A 15,876-nucleotide genomic window follows, 5' to 3' on the forward strand; every position below is an offset into this window, starting at 1 on the left:
GTGGAGGTGCAAATTTCTGATGGTGAGGAAAGCCAGGTGGAAACGCAACAGAGAGATGGGATGGATCCTGATGATGTGTTGTGATAGGCTTTGATACTACTGAGGAGAAGGATGGGTTAGGAAATTTACTCTGGTACTGGTTGCGGTTGTTATCAATGAGGTGGTTGGATGTAAAGTTAGGCTTATTCGAGATGCCATTAACAGTTTTCTCAAGTCCCTTTAACTGTTGTTGTAGTAGGTTGTTGGATGATATAGATTTCTCTAGTTTACTTTCGAGAGACACCATAGATTCTTTCAAAGTTTTATTCTCAGTGAGAACTTTTGAGTTCAGGGTAATAAGTTCGTTGAGTTTCTCCACCAAAACAAGATTATTTTGCTCCACGATACTACTACTGTTTGAAGAAACTGGTGTTGTTGTTGTTGTTTGTTGCTGTTGGTGGTTTTGAATAGCAGAGGGCTTTAAAATATCAATAGCCAACTTGCCAACAATTTGGTTCTCACATACACTGTAGCCCATATTGAATATATCAAATGATGCTGGGATTGGCTTTCGTCGTTCTTTCAACATCTGATCTGGTGGTTTGTCTGATGGGCCAAAGCCATGTTGTGTCAGAATATCATTTTCAAATGTATCAATGAATATTTCATATAATTGTTCCCGAAGTTTGCACATAACAGTAAAGTCTAATTTCCTTATGTTTGCAAGTACAATGTCCTTAGGTGAGCTGAATATAAGCTGAAGATTTTGAATAAAAAGTGTTGATGGTTCCACTGCATTTTCTCTGATGTTATCAAAAATTGATTCAATATTTTCCGCAGCTTCGTCCGCCATGTTTGTTATTGAATAGACCTTTGTAATAGACCTGTTTTAGGCGATCTAGAAAGGTTAAAATTTAAAATTTTTTGCCCCTCGGAGCCAACCATGGCGGCGCCTCCTTCGTCAGTATTTCATGTCCCCATCACTTTCAAAGTGGAGCCGCGGCCCCTAGACTCATGTCAGACGTTATTTAATCCATAAAGATTCAAATTAACAAGCTCTCTTCTCAATTGACGTCAAAATTTGTTTGGCGGTAGGGGCGGAAAATGCCTGTAAATCAGCACCCTCTCACCAGCTATATTAGCAACCGACTTTTGGTTATCCCGCACTCTTACTTGATTCATCAGCAAAGTAGTTTGCTAGTCTAACTGGAAGGTGAAGGAAAAGCGGCTGAAATGAATTATCGCGTATTCATGAAAAAATCTACGCATTCACTCAATCTAACAGTGATTTTTCACATTCCTCACAAACTAATAATTCTTTTATTAATTTTAATGCATTTACAAAACGAAAAATCCCATGAGTAGAGTGGAACCTCTAATAGGCTCTTCCAGAAAAAAATTGTATATATGGAGGGTGGAGGATATAACAATTTTCAGTGATTTACTCCCGGGCAAAGTGACTTTTGGCCTCCCGGACAACCCAATTTACCCCCCGGACAAGGCAGATTTTGATGATTTTTCGCTACCCCACAATATATCCCCCACCCTGGGTGTACGAACTTTTTTTGGAAGAGCCCAATTAGCGGACACACCATCGGGGAGACAGGTTAGTGTCTGTTAATAAGAGGTGTCCGACTTTTAGAGACTTTTGATTAATGGGCTCAAATTTCAGAATTTCGCAATCCTAATATTTCGACATTAAATACTACAGAGTCACAAAATGACACAATGCAAAAGATCATTCAAACAAAGCAATCTTTTCTTTTTTTTTGAAACGTAAGAAATTTAGTAGGGGGCCAAGCCTGGGGTTCCGTGACATCTTTTCTACGACCTAACCATTTTTAGTCTATTCCAAAGAACAGTATATTACAAGATATTTGAGAGGGAGGACGCGAATTAGGCCCGGGAAAACTTTTTATGACCAAAATAGTGACGCCATTGGCAAAACTGCAAGGGAAGATAAGGGGTAAGAAAGTACCTGATTTTCAAAAGTCAAAATAAACGAAAATGATTGGTACCATCTGAAAGAGCATGAAATTCTGAGCAAAAAAATGTATTACAACAACTCTCTGACTAAAACACACAAAGAAATACAGCCGCTTGAAGTTCAAAAATATACCGACGTCAGTACGATCAAGACAAGATTTTGACGTCAAATCATAGTAGAGCTGACAGTTAGTTGGTCTTAAAGCGGCTGTATTTCTTTGACTAAAAATGGTTAGGTCGTAGAAAAGATGTCACGGAACCCCAGGCTTGGCCCCCTACTAAATGCCCGAAATATTTTGAAAGCTTGATCCAGATTACAACGAGAGAAAGCAAGTCTTGGAAAAGTAATTTGCAGTTTCAAAAAAATCATCGTACGACTTCTCATTGAATGAAACATTCTTTTCTTGTATTGTGATGGCATAATGGGGAGATGATTCATTTTGACCCTGACCCTTTTGACAATGTTTTTTGTCCGCTGGTCAGAGGTGTCCGCCTTTTAGAGTGTCCGCTAATTGAAGGTTCTACAATGTTCGGAAACATGATTCAGATCAACCTCTAAATGCTTTTTGACAAGTTTGTTTACATTTCCAAATAATTTCAAGTTTTTAGTTTTTCGAAGACTATTTACCTTACTTGAGTTTTTATTTAGATTGTGAATTTGACTCTAAATGTTATGTCTCTTTGAGTACGTTTATTCACAGACGAAATATTGTCAAAACATTTTGTCTAATCGAGTCGTTTTTCTTTCATTGTGAAATGTAATACCACCACGTGTGTTAAAGGTTTCAGCAATTCGTGTGCATGAAGCTACATGGTATATCGTAATGAAGTAGAGGGAGAAAGTGGTGGTCTGGTTAAAGAAATAAGTTCGGTCACAAATTCGACAAAATAATGTCTTGCCAGTCAACTGCTGTCTCTAATACCGCTGTATTGGTGTTAGTCATTTTGATACCGACGCTGATTTTAATTATCATGCAGATTTACTCGCGACTTAAGAAAGGGAAATTGACAGCACAAGCACCATTCCTGTTCCTGCAGGACAATGACCGAAATCGATTGATGACGTCATTAGCGTTTGGCCACCTTTCGCTCCGTGTTTTTAACATTTTCTCCGGAAATGGCCAAAAAGCTGTTGCACTAGCACTTTGCTCAAGAATATCAGATCAACCAGAATATTACCTGTGTTCATTTTTCTCAACGATCTTGTTAGCAACTTTATATGGGTTTTTAGCTTTCCCATTTTTTGCTTTGATCTCCTCTCCGCATTTACTGGTTTCGTCGATTGTTGGAATCGGATTTACCGTTTGGGAGATTGTTTATCTCGGACTACAGTTTGACTATAACGATGGCTGTAATTTGAAAGCTACCTTACAACGAATCACTGCAATACTTGTGATACCTAATTTCATTTTTCTTGCTGTCATCTTGTTTGGTTTCGGATATCGCTTATACACATGCTTCAAAACAGGATGTTATGAACTTCCAACGAACGAGAAAAGCGTCGTAGATACACATCAAATCCTGTATTTGAAAAATCTTCTACAAAGGAAAAATATTTCAAAACAGTCACAGTTAACTCTGTTTCAAAAACTGAAAAATGTTTTCAAACCGTGGTTTAAATTTCCTGGTGAAATTCTTCAATGTATGTCTGTGATTTTCGTCTTGCTGTATTTGATTCTGTTTCTAATACAATACCAAGGGTTAAAATTACTCTACAAGTTCTTAAAGGTACTGGGAACTAATCCTAACACAGACATCGAAGCAGTCTGGTATTTAGCGTTGGTCATCAGTATTGTCTTGTACCTGGTCATGGTGGTTCATTTTTTGTATTGTTACCAAAATGATACTCTGGCAATATACACGGGAAATCACAACCTCTACCGGAAAGATGATGGTTGCCATAATATCGCTTTGTACCATCGATTGGTGTTTCCAGCATACTTAATCAGTGCAATGTTCATTGGTTTTATATGTTGTTATGTGTTGGTTGGTATCAGTGTTGGGATTGTTTATCTCCTAGCAGCTATAGCAACAGGATCACAAGTCTTGATATTGCTTCGCTACACATTATCTTTCGTTGGCACTGGTATCGTTTTTAAAATCATCCAACGCTTAAGCATCCGTTATTATTTCTCCGATTTGGAATCATCAAAGCTTCAGATTAATTTAAAGCATCCACGTTTGTTTTACGTTCTATCCTTCTTTTTATTCTTCGTGAATGTGTTCACGGGTCTGATGTCCCTGGTCAAACGTCTCTTATTCATCATTTTCAGTTTTCTGTTGTTTTACGGTCGCATTGATCGTAACCCAATGATGTTCTTCAAGAGTATGGATATATCGAATTCGTACAGATCCTTTTTACGTGTGGAGAACGTCTTCAAGAACCCCATCATGCGTTGCTTCTGTCAATTCCTCATGGAACCTCACATTCGAAACATATCACAGCTCACTTCTCAACAACTCACCAGAAACGTGTGGGGAAGCCCTTTGATTCGTGGATCGGACCGCTCGCTTCAACCAATCACCGGGTCAGGAAAAAGCGGGAAAGTGGCGCGAAACCGTTGGTACGTCGCGTACACACTACTACGCAACCCAGGTTTGACCAATGAACGATACCATGGTAGGTATCGAGATAACAGTCGAATCATACCCTCGGAAAACGGAAGCATTAATGCGTGAAACAGTAAAACATTCGAAAGTGAAAATGAACTTCAACATTTTATGTAAAAAAAGGATTTTTGAGACCACAATATGGATTTTCTTCGCTTTGTCAAGAAAGGAATAATGGTCAATTTTGACCTGGATTTTCCGAGACCTGGTTTATGGAATAATTCTGTGTATGAAAAAAGCACACGTGAGACTTTTACTGTAGTAGTTTTAAATTTGATATCATATTTTTTTTTTTAGTTTTTTTATGGGGTATAATTTCAATGGTTTTTGAATGAGGTCACTAAAGAATAACAACAATTGGTTAAATCAATACCGTCTTCTTTGTTTAGTACTCTATTAATCATTGCAAAACACCCTGTTCGCCTTATCCTTACATAGTCTTTGTGAGCGCATCAAAGATATTCAAAATGTTGTATGTGTTTTAAATGAAACTTTACGTCTAATGCATTTGTCTCAAATTTATTTGTGAATTAGTCTCCCAATTACGCTAAACATGTCCTCCTCCGATTTGATGGACTCTATCTCATAGTAGAAACACCCTTACTTATTCTACCCACCACTCATATTAAGCACAAATCAGCACATCATATCTCGAGTAAAAAAGTATAAGAAGATAAAGATAAAGGACTTTTTAGAAATGAGATGATTAATCATTTTTCCAAATCAGAGAATTTAATGCCGCCATAACAGTTGTCCTTTGCGATCCACGATTGTTTCCTTAAACAATGGAAAGACAATACTTCGCTCTCCACCGTTTCATGCGTTGTTCATGTATATAATAAATTCATGGTTGCAATGAATAATTATTTTGGACACTGTGTGTGAGAAATTAGAGAAAATGAATAAAAAAATTTTATGTATGAGAAATTAGAAACATTAATCGCAATATTTAGGCCTTCTAGTTCTATGCGTTGATAATTAGGGAAAAACAAATAACTATCAGTCATGTGTCAATATTCGTGATTAATTTAGGCTGCTTGCATCCTCTAACGAATTCCTGCTTCTTTTACTCAGTAAATCCTCTTTCCAGAGATTTGCCGCTCTTAGCCGTATATTACCGAGTTTATGTATGTGTGTTTTTCAGCGACGGAGACAGTAAGGTTCTAATTTGAGTAGATCCTGACCAGCTGAGGACGACGGTAAATCAGCACTTTTATCGTCCTCAAAAGTGCAAATACATAAACTCGGTATTGGCTAAATACAGTTTTTAGCTGGCGAGAGTTTAGAAACTACCTGCGGTTTTGTAGAGGTCTGCGATTCAGACTATGATTAATTATTATTTTTACCCAAAAACAAGTTACGCGATAAATTAGAATGCACGTTAATCTAATTTAGACTACTGGCATCTACTAACGGATTCGTGCTCCTTATATATACTACCTAATATACTACATGGGGTTTTGTAGAGGTCTGCGAATCAGACTAAGAAAGATGACGATATATTGTAGACTTCTACGTTCCTTCATATTATTTAGTCTTATCATTTGTAAAGATCCATTTTCTTTCGTTTTTTAGTCACAGCTTGTTTTGGCGAACGAAGGTTCTTCACTAGAATGTCCGAACTAGGGAAAGACTTCATGGCCATCCCCTGGGAAGCATTTGAATGGGCGTCTTAAAATGTGGTAGTCGGTATGAAGACCAAGCTGTTTTTGCTGGAAATTCTAAGGCTACGGAAGCTTCACTATGAGAACTCTGCAAATGAGGTGTTTATCGGAAAATTACGAACGATCGGAATTGAAAGCTGCTTCTGCTGACTTTTTCCAGCAATGTCATTTGTGAATAAATGAATGAATCAATGACAAGGTATATGGCACAACTCTTCCTTTTGGACTATGAAAATGTGGCTTTCTCATGTTCATGGAAAACGAGTCGATAAAGCTTGGTTGTGATTCGATCTTCAAACATTCTTGATTTTTAAAAAACATGTTTGGTGTCTTACAATGAAGCTTGCGGCTTACTATATACAATAAGGGCTTTTGGAATGCCCAAAATCGTGAATTTGATACACATGTTTTTATTTCGTACCATCAATAACAATAATACAACATTAGATTAATATCTAGTATTTGGACATACCGGACCGGGTTCCTTAAAAGAAACTAAAACTAAAAACTCGTTGAGAAGGAAATATAATTTTGATGGTTGTGAAGTTATAACCATAGATTTACAAAGCCCGAAGGCCTAGATGTCGTACTTTCGCTGAAAAGTGTGCCGTGGTTAAGTAGGAAATCCTACCTAAGTCACGTGGCATTACATTACAATAGAATTTCAGCGCTTGACCAATCAGAAGCTTCGCGGGTTTTCGAAAACAATAGCAACAATATTTTCGATATTCACTTTTTTTACCTGCGATGGCTTAAAGCAAATCTATGGTTATAAGCTGAAGTTAAAATCCAAAATTTAGATTGGTCTCAGAGGGCGTCAAAATCTTCAAAGTTTTTTTAGTCATCACAGATGATTATTTTCCTTTTTATAAAGCGGGGAAAGAGTATTAATTTATTACTACAACTTTTTATCCTATTTCAATTTTTCTGATTGAAAACATTGATTTATTTGATTCCTAGTAATTAACCTTTTTGAAACGCAATTACAGTTGACGTTCTCTAATTCGACTTTTAAGGGGAATCGGGTTTTCGAATTTGGGAGCATAACGAATGGTAGAGCGTCGTTTTATACGAGAGTTTTTTGTTGACGGTACTCTGTACCAGAGTGTATCTCAAGTTTATCGTTTCGTAGTACAATGAATTACGGCAATGAATTTTGAAATTAGCCGTAGATATCGGGTCTGTGTACAGCCTACCTACAATACCGGCCATGATATTTGAGAAAAAAGGGAAATTTCCTTTTCTTATAACCACAAACGATTTGTAAGGATCCTTGGATCCAAAAGTTCAAGAATGGTCCGATAGGGCTCAGAATATGACCTGGAAGTCTATAAACTCTAATTAATTAAATCTAACAAATAGCCGAAAAGCCACTTTCTCGCCCGAACTTTAAAATGCTAAAAACGAGGAATTAACCAAAATTCTCAATATATTTTGACCGATATTGTACCTTCTAATATTTGTAACCTTTTATGCAATACGCACACGCTTTTTTTTATCAGAACGATATATTTTCCATTTCATCATGGATATCCTTAACTTTTTGGGGAATCATCTTAAAATATTCCTACGGTGTTCTTAGGTTAGGATAGAAATACAATCTAAATTTAGCATGTAATCCTTGCTTGAAGCATAAAATTGTATATTTGGGAAAGCATTGAGACTTACTGGGGGAAATTTGCAATTTACAGCTAAAAAATGGTATTCTTAGGTTTTGTTGCCAAATTCCATAATGCTGTTGTTCTTAGAATATTCTTATTTTTTTATAGAGTACATTCTTATAAGAAAGCGTGTAGTTTAGTCGCGGGAACCTGCCGCCTTAAATGTTGAAATAAGAACCTAATACAGTTTATTAATCTCTGAAAGCATTTTCAGGTAGAAAATTCCCATGGTTTTTTTCATTCTTCCCTATTTTTATTAAGTCTTCACATAGAAATTGACAAAGAAAATACAGTCAAATTATTCTTTATTAGTGGTGGCCAACCCTTAGGATCCGTGGCGTATTTCGTCAGACACAACCGCATATTTTAGTTCGAAATTAAAGTTGACGCTCTCTAATTCGATTTTCAAAGGGAATTGGATTTCCATTGAATAGGGAGCGGATCTAATAGTAGAGCGTCGAGAGTTTCTTGTTGACGGCTTCTTTCTAAAAAATTGTATTTAAATCAAAATGGGTGCAAGTCAAAACTATGACGATACATCTGTTTTTTACTGACACCAGACTTGCAATTCAGCAGTCCCTAAACACACCCTTACAATATGAATAAACAGCTAGAAAAAGATCCTTGTAAAGTGCACGCTATCAAAAATACACCATTACAGGGGCATGGGTCGGACTATTTGGAGTGTCCATTTGTAGTGTTTTCAAAGGAAAATTACCTAGAATAATTTCTTTTATTTTGCAAGGAAAACAACCAAAAGTAAATTCTTGTATTTTCCAAGGAAAATTTCATTATACAATTTTTATATTTTCTAAGAAAATGAACTAAAGAAACTTTTTGCTACTTTCATCAATGAATTTGCAAGATAATCTCATGGTTGATTGAAATTCGATTGACGTTTTTGCTTACGTTAATTTGTAATTTCCCGCGAACTTGTAATTTCCCTCCTAGCTTTTGTAATTGTAGTGACCCTGATTGAAATTTACCCACTATCATTCATCACCGTATTACCTGAAGACATCAACGGCTCTCAATGTGGGTACTCCGTTGGATTAGACTGGCACCCGGTACAAGTAATCATCCGGGTTATCACACTATTAACGGTCATCACTGGACAAACAATTTCTACGATCAAAATCAAGACAGCGTTAACAAGAGTCACAGGTTTGATACAATCTGAAGAAATCCATGCTCGAAATATGAAAGTGTTGAAGTCTGTTCGGAAAATGCAGTTGGTGTTTTTAGCACTTGTGTTACCATTTACATTGGTCTATATCTTTGTTGGATTCATGGCCAAGTGGGAATTCATGGCGATCAGAGCCCTCTCTTCAGAGTAAGTCAAAACATAGAACTTTCAAACTCGTACCCAGTGGGACCATAGTATAAGAAAGCCGCGGCTGGAATGAGTACAGCTGAATTTCTGTTGTTCTATCTATGTCGTAAGAACGAATTTTTTTATTGTTCAGTGACAATTTCCATTGTCAATTTAATTTGACTTTTAACAAACTCCCTCGTTAGACGTAATTTTGCTCATAAACGCAAATCTCTTGATAATTCACGCATTCATAACATCAAAGTAAAAGAAAAGACTCTTGGATTAAAAGTACTAGAACGTCAGAATGTCAGTGCTTTAAGAACTTGAAGAAAATTGAGTGCCTCGAAATGCCTTCCTTATTATTTTGAAAAATTATTACTGGTATTAGTAAATAAATATTCAAGCTGCATTCTGTGAAAATTCCATTCGAAAAACAACAGTATTGAGGTGACAGCAAGCATTCAAAGTTTAACATTTGAAAATTAGTTCTTGTAATAAAATGTGTGTTACTTGGTCCTAAATTTATAAAAATTTATTTGGAATTGATAAAAACATACTTCAAATAAGGTAATAAGAGAGGATAGTGAGAAAAATTTGAAACTTGAAAAGTAATTGTACTTCAATTGAATATTATGAACACTTTTAAGGTTAAGGATTTTGTTACCTTCGACTTAGTTCTTATAAACCACGGAGACACAGATAGAACATCCATTTAAGAGAAAAACAATAGCGTACTCTTAGGTTCCAAATAAACGGGGGGGGGGGTTCGAATAAACGGGGGGGTTTGAAAATTTTCTAGATTTTAATAAACGGGGGGGACCTAATTGCCGGGGGGGGGTTGGAAATTGTATTTCTTAAACCCAAAAATAAGGTAAAAATAGGCTAAAATCAGGCTATTTAGAGCAAAATAAGGGGCCTTCTCTAATTCGATTTTCAAAGGGAATTGGATTTCCATTGAATAGGGAGCGGATCTAATAGTAGAGCGTCGAGAGTTTCTTGTTGACGGCTTCTTTCTAAAAAATTGTATTTAAATCAAAATGGGTGCAAGTCAAAACTATGACGATACATCTGTTTTTTACTGACACCAGACTTGCAATTCAGCAGTCCCTAAACACACCCTTACAATATGAATAAACAGCTAGAAAAAGATCCTTGTAAAGTGCACGCTATCAAAAATACACCATTACAGGGGCATGGGTCGGACTATTTGGAGTGTCCATTTGTAGTGTTTTCAAAGGAAAATTACCTAGAATAATTTCTTTTATTTTGCAAGGAAAACAACCAAAAGTAAATTCTTGTATTTTCCAAGGAAAATTTCATTATACAATTTTTATATTTTCTAAGAAAATGAACTAAAGAAACTTTTTGCTACTTTCATCAATGAATTTGCAAGATAATCTCATGGTTGATTGAAATTCGATTGACGTTTTTGCTTACGTTAATTTGTAATTTCCCGCGAACTTGTAATTTCCCTCCTAGCTTTTGTAATTTCCCTCCTAGATTTTGTAATTTCCCGCAAAAGTGAAATTTTCTTCGTTTGGAATATCATCACGATCTTTGACTTTCTTATTAACTTCAAAGGCTTAAGTAAATGGAATACTATCCAATTAAAACTCGATTCGCGTTTCTATGACTTTTTTGAGACCTCTTTTTAAATTTTCAGATTGATTTCCAGTGTTAAATTGACGTCTTTCAGAATTGTTAGAATTTCAATCCAAACCATAAGATTAACCAGGAATCCCATGCTTGTTTTCTTGAAATTCTGGATAAATTACCCTCGGTCAAATTTTGAAATGTTTTAAATTTCCCTCGTTGCACTCGGGAAATTTCAAAAAATTTCAAAATTGACCTCGGGAAATTTATCCCGAATTTCCCTCATAACCATGAGATTACTAGTACAAAATCGCTCTCTTTCTTAACAAAGTTAAAGAATAATTATTTTGAAAGTAAATCGAATCAAAACTGGCATGTTTTCAGAATCTATTCGCCAGGAAAGAAGATTAGAAACAGAAATGAAAATTACAATTTCACGGCTGTCATTTTAAGGCTAAAAAATTGACCAATTGAAGATAAATACAGAAAATTGCCGGTTGCTTAAAAATCGCCAGCGAAAAAGCTACGTGCAAGATTGGAAGATTTCGGATTTAAAGTTTATAATATAGATGGATCGTTTGACTTGTGCCTAAGTGTGAAATCTTTTGATAGCTAGCTACCACACGCAGTTACAGTGAGGCTAATATTTTTTCTGTTGATCAAAGACTAGGACAGTCTTTCTAATTAACGTCACAGTGTTATGTAGAAGAATCGAGATTATATCACCAACTTTTAGTAGAATGAAGTTTTTTCGTGTTTTCAAAAGATAACAATCAGCTTCTTTCTGACATTAAAAAACCGCCAGGACTGCCAAATGAAAAACAAGCTGGCTGGCCCAAAATGTCTTTTCAACGTTCATCTAAATTTTTATATCCGCATGACGTTAAATAAATGTTCAAACAACGTTGCGTGTTAACAGAGTACTAATGGAGATAAGGGCGTGTAGGTTTTAAACCACACATACTCTATTTCTTTTTGGGAAAATACAGCAGCAAATCGTAGATTGACCATTATGGTTGTTCATTTGTAGCAAAACTCTATGGCCTATATTTAGTGAAATATTTTTTGCATTTAGTGAAATATATTTTGCATTTAGTAAAATATATTTTTTTGATTTAGTGAAATATTTTTCATTTAGTGAAATGCTTTTTTATTTAGTGAACTTTTTTTTATTTCGTGAATTTTTTTACTTTGTTTATTGATTTCATGGGGCACAGTTCTCGAAAAAATATGACAAGAGGTCATTCTGTAGTTTACTTTAGGCGTACAAACTTTCGCGAACACAAACTTTCGCGATTTTCGCGAATTTTGGCCCTTTTCGCGAAAGTAAATGTCTTTAAAAATTCTAGGAAGAGCCATTCGCGAAAGTTTATGCTCGTGAAAAATTCTTGATTAAATAGAAAATCTGTAAAACTTCAAATTTTGAATAAAATGTAACTTTTATGGCACTTTTTAGCCTGCTAAAAGACTAGTAAGTCAAAGGGCAAATGTTTCAAGCCAATCCAAGAAGTATTTGCCCCTCTAAGCCTTTTTTTCATGTGAAAATTCTCAATTTTACGTCTTGATTCGCGAAAGTTTCTGCTCGCGAAAGTTTGTACGCCTAAAGTATATCTTTCTGGTCAGTATCTTGTCCTATCAAAAAATGCAGGGTTATGAAGCAAGGTGAAACAGCGCAGGAAAAAGAAAAAAAAAGACATTTTAACATAACTCACTGTGTACTTGGGCAAAAAGGGGTGCGGGAATGCGCCACTTGTCAGGGTACTTTTTTTCACCTCAATGAGACCCAGGTAGAGTCGCAAAAACACTAAAATAGTAAAATTAACCCTCGTAGGGTACCTTTTCTGGGGGAATTAACCTTTCCAAGCCGCTAACTTTTTTGAAAAAGGCCAATAAGTTCATCATTTATTTCTGGAAATTTATTCTTTCAAAGGCCATTTGTTGACCAGGACAAATGATTCAGGTATCAACTTTGGTATAGTTGGAAGGCTCTTTCTCTCAGCTACAAAAAATAGCAAATTTTTTTTCTCTGAATCTCAAGTGGTCAGGAGTTATGACTGTGTAACGGTAAAATGACCTTAAGTTAAGGGTTAAGATGAGAAGATGGAAAATTTTGAGAAAATTTGGAATTTCATCACCATTCAGGGTCACTTTTTTCGCAAATTTTTGAAAATTTTTTGAAAAAAGAGTCCACGTAGGGTCTATTTTTCGAACCTCAGCGGAACACCCCCGTCGGTCTGCAAAGGTTATGTAAGCTTGCTTGCATGTTGAGAGTTTAATGGATTGATTTTGACCAAGGATCTACAATCAGTGCCAAAATACTTAGCACAAAAGGGAAATTCCCCACAAAATTTTATAACCACAAACAATTTGGAAGCGCTCTAAATTAGGTTGGAAGGGTAGCTAGAGTTTCAACTCTAGGTTTTAACACTAGACTTGAGACTTAGGACCTTAGGATCTGAGGATCCAAAAATTCAAAAATGGTTCGGTAGGGCTTGAAATATAGCCTAGAAACCAATAATTCCCTCCCAGATCGAAATATTCGATGAAACCAAGTTGAAGGCCCGAACAATAAAAGAAAAATGTGTATACGCGCTTAAAACAGGCTAATCATTATGTTCAATTTGGCAAAAATTTCGACGGAAAATCAGGACAAAATACTCCAAAAGAAGAAGCAGAGCTAGACTAGCAAAATAGTCTGTTAATTAATCATGTCAGAGGGCATAAAGGCTGGGGCGTTTGCTAGAATAGGAGCTGCGTGGGAGAACGAGCAAAAAGTGGAGAGAGGCTGCTGATTAACAGCTTTCAGCCCTTGTCGCCGACAAAAATTCTTCCTACGCTTACCTAACTCCTACGCTTTCTTTTCCCGCGTGATACCGTTCCAGCCCGACTGGCGTGCCAGTCTAAAGCAGAGCAAATTTTTAAAATAACATTTGTATAATTAGGACGTACATCAGGGAGCCCTGCTTCTAGTAAAATATATTTTACGCGACTTAGGTGCTATCAAACATTTCCCATCCTTTTCTGGTTCTATCTTTACACCCCAAAAACTACGAAATATAGTACGGAAGCTTTAAACATATCTTGAAAGTGAGAATTCTATCGACCACCGGGATTCTATGATTAAGTCGGAATGGCTTGTGATCAAATATTCAATTATAAAAATCTTTATATATCGTTGTATTTCCTATTTTAGTAAGTAGTCCTAAAGACGTAAGCAAACATCATCCTAAGAAATTTCTTTGAATAAAAAAGTGAGCCACCAAAGAAGAAAGTCTCTCTATTTGAATCAATCAAACTTCGGCCAATTCGACAATGAACAGCAACTACAGTAATCTCACTAATTCGTCCAATACCAGAATCTCGTTACCTAGCAACACGACAACCATTTTCGAACAGATTCCTATCGTTATCATGGCAATATTTTTATTCTTCACCAACCTCTTTCTGTTAATTTCACTTCGAAAACAAAGCGGAAATTTTCACGTCTTGTTGAAATTTTTGACCCTTTTTGATCTTCTACCGGCATACAATCTCGCCCAAGATGCAGTCTGGAAATACACAATGCATGTTACCAAAGTGGGATGCTTGATCAATAAATATTTTTTCGAAGTATCTTACCTGATGTCAGGTTTCACTCTTGCTTTAATGTCGTACGACCGATTTCGTGTGATTTGTCAACCGCTACGGGAGAAAATAGAAAACCGAACGCTGTACATCGTAATTGGAGCTTTCCTAATTGTAGTGACCCTGATTGAAATTTACCCACTATCATTCATCACCGTATTACCTGAAGACATCAACGGCTCTCAATGTGGGTACTCCGTTGGATTAGACTGGCACCCGGTACAAGTAATCATCCGGGTTATCACACTATTAACGGTCATCACTGGACAAACAATTTCTACGATCAAAATCAAGACAGCGTTAACAAGAGTCACAGGTTTGATACAATCTGAAGAAATCCATGCTCGAAATATGAAAGTGTTGAAGTCTGTTCGGAAAATGCAGTTGGTGTTTTTAGCACTTGTGTTACCATTTACATTGGTCTATATCTTTGTTGGATTCATGGCCAAGTGGGAATTCATGGCGATCAGAGCCCTCTCTTCAGAGTAAGTCAAAACATAGAACTTTCAAACTCGTACCCAGTGGGACTGACACAAAATAGATTGTGTCAAAAAAGAACAAGATCCTAAATTTTCTCCCGTATAACCGAATCTCGCTAACTCGAGCTTAAATGGGGAATTTCATTTGTCCGAATTACAAAGAGATTCGATTGTAGAAAGTATCTGAAAATGTCTTTCCTTAACGGGACTGGAAACAAGTTCGAATTATTCAAAGATTCCAATACTATAGAAGTTCGAATAAGCAAAAATTTACTGTACTTATAAGAAGATACGTTTTGAAGAACTTTCTTAAAACATTGATTATCTTTCATTTTAGGAAAGGGAGCATTTTCAACGTCGCATTGAGTTTTACATTCCTGCTATCGATGGTAAACCACGTGGTGAATCCATTCATCTATGGTAAACTTCATCAAAAGATTTGTTGCAGGAAAAGTAGACGTGTTCAACCACTCAACACTGCCCAACAAACCGCTTCCACTGCTGCCACGGTAAGTCAGGGAGTCATGAGAAAAACATCCACTCAAAGGTCGATTGTCACTGATCTTTCTACCAGGAAGATTCAACCAATGAAATCAAGTGCTGGTCGAATGACGATCCAGGAATCATCAGACTCAAAATGCTGATCGATTAATGTTAAAAGCGTCAACTTTAACTGGGCTGCTTTTGAAAATAACACTCATCAATAACACAACCACACAAGACCTTTAACCATGCATGGGTTCAATGAGAGAAATATTCATCGGAGTTAGATCCAAAATCTCGTTCCTCAAAACTCTATTTAACAATAAAGAAAGCTACCAGCTACCAGCGACGCATCGATCGAAATCCATCAGCAACCCAAGATTGTAAACTACAATACAGTAAGCAAAGAGAGAGGCCTTCTTGGTGTTTTATGTCAAAATGTGTTTCATATAATCGGATTTGTTTTTTTACCGTTACGGAAA

The 15,876-nt window shown here is 36.3% G+C and overlaps 2 protein-coding genes across 2 annotated transcripts; both read left to right on the forward strand.

Moving 5' to 3' along the window:
* Nucleotides 1-2,760: 2,760 nt before the first annotated feature.
* Nucleotides 2,761-4,941, forward strand: LOC136798551 (stimulated by retinoic acid gene 6 protein-like). The gene has a single exon (XM_067055171.1). It carries the CDS (start codon nucleotides 2,857-2,859, stop codon nucleotides 4,642-4,644), a length of 1,788 nt encoding a protein of 595 aa, XP_066911272.1. The 5' UTR covers nucleotides 2,761-2,856; the 3' UTR covers nucleotides 4,645-4,941.
* A 9,179-nt stretch (nucleotides 4,942-14,120) lies between these two features.
* LOC136798547 (mesotocin receptor-like) lies at nucleotides 14,121-15,555 on the forward strand. Its single transcript, XM_067055169.1, has 2 exons — nucleotides 14,121-14,917; nucleotides 15,249-15,555. Exons 1-2 carry the CDS (start codon nucleotides 14,121-14,123, stop codon nucleotides 15,553-15,555), a joined length of 1,104 nt encoding a protein of 367 aa, XP_066911270.1.
* The last annotated feature ends 321 nt before the right edge of the window (nucleotides 15,556-15,876 follow it).

This window comes from Clytia hemisphaerica, unplaced genomic scaffold (genome assembly GCF_902728285.1).
Source record: "Clytia hemisphaerica strain Z4C2 unplaced genomic scaffold, Clytia hemisphaerica genome assembly, whole genome shotgun sequence".
In the NCBI taxonomy this organism is placed as follows: Eukaryota; Metazoa; Cnidaria; class Hydrozoa; order Leptothecata; family Clytiidae; genus Clytia; species Clytia hemisphaerica.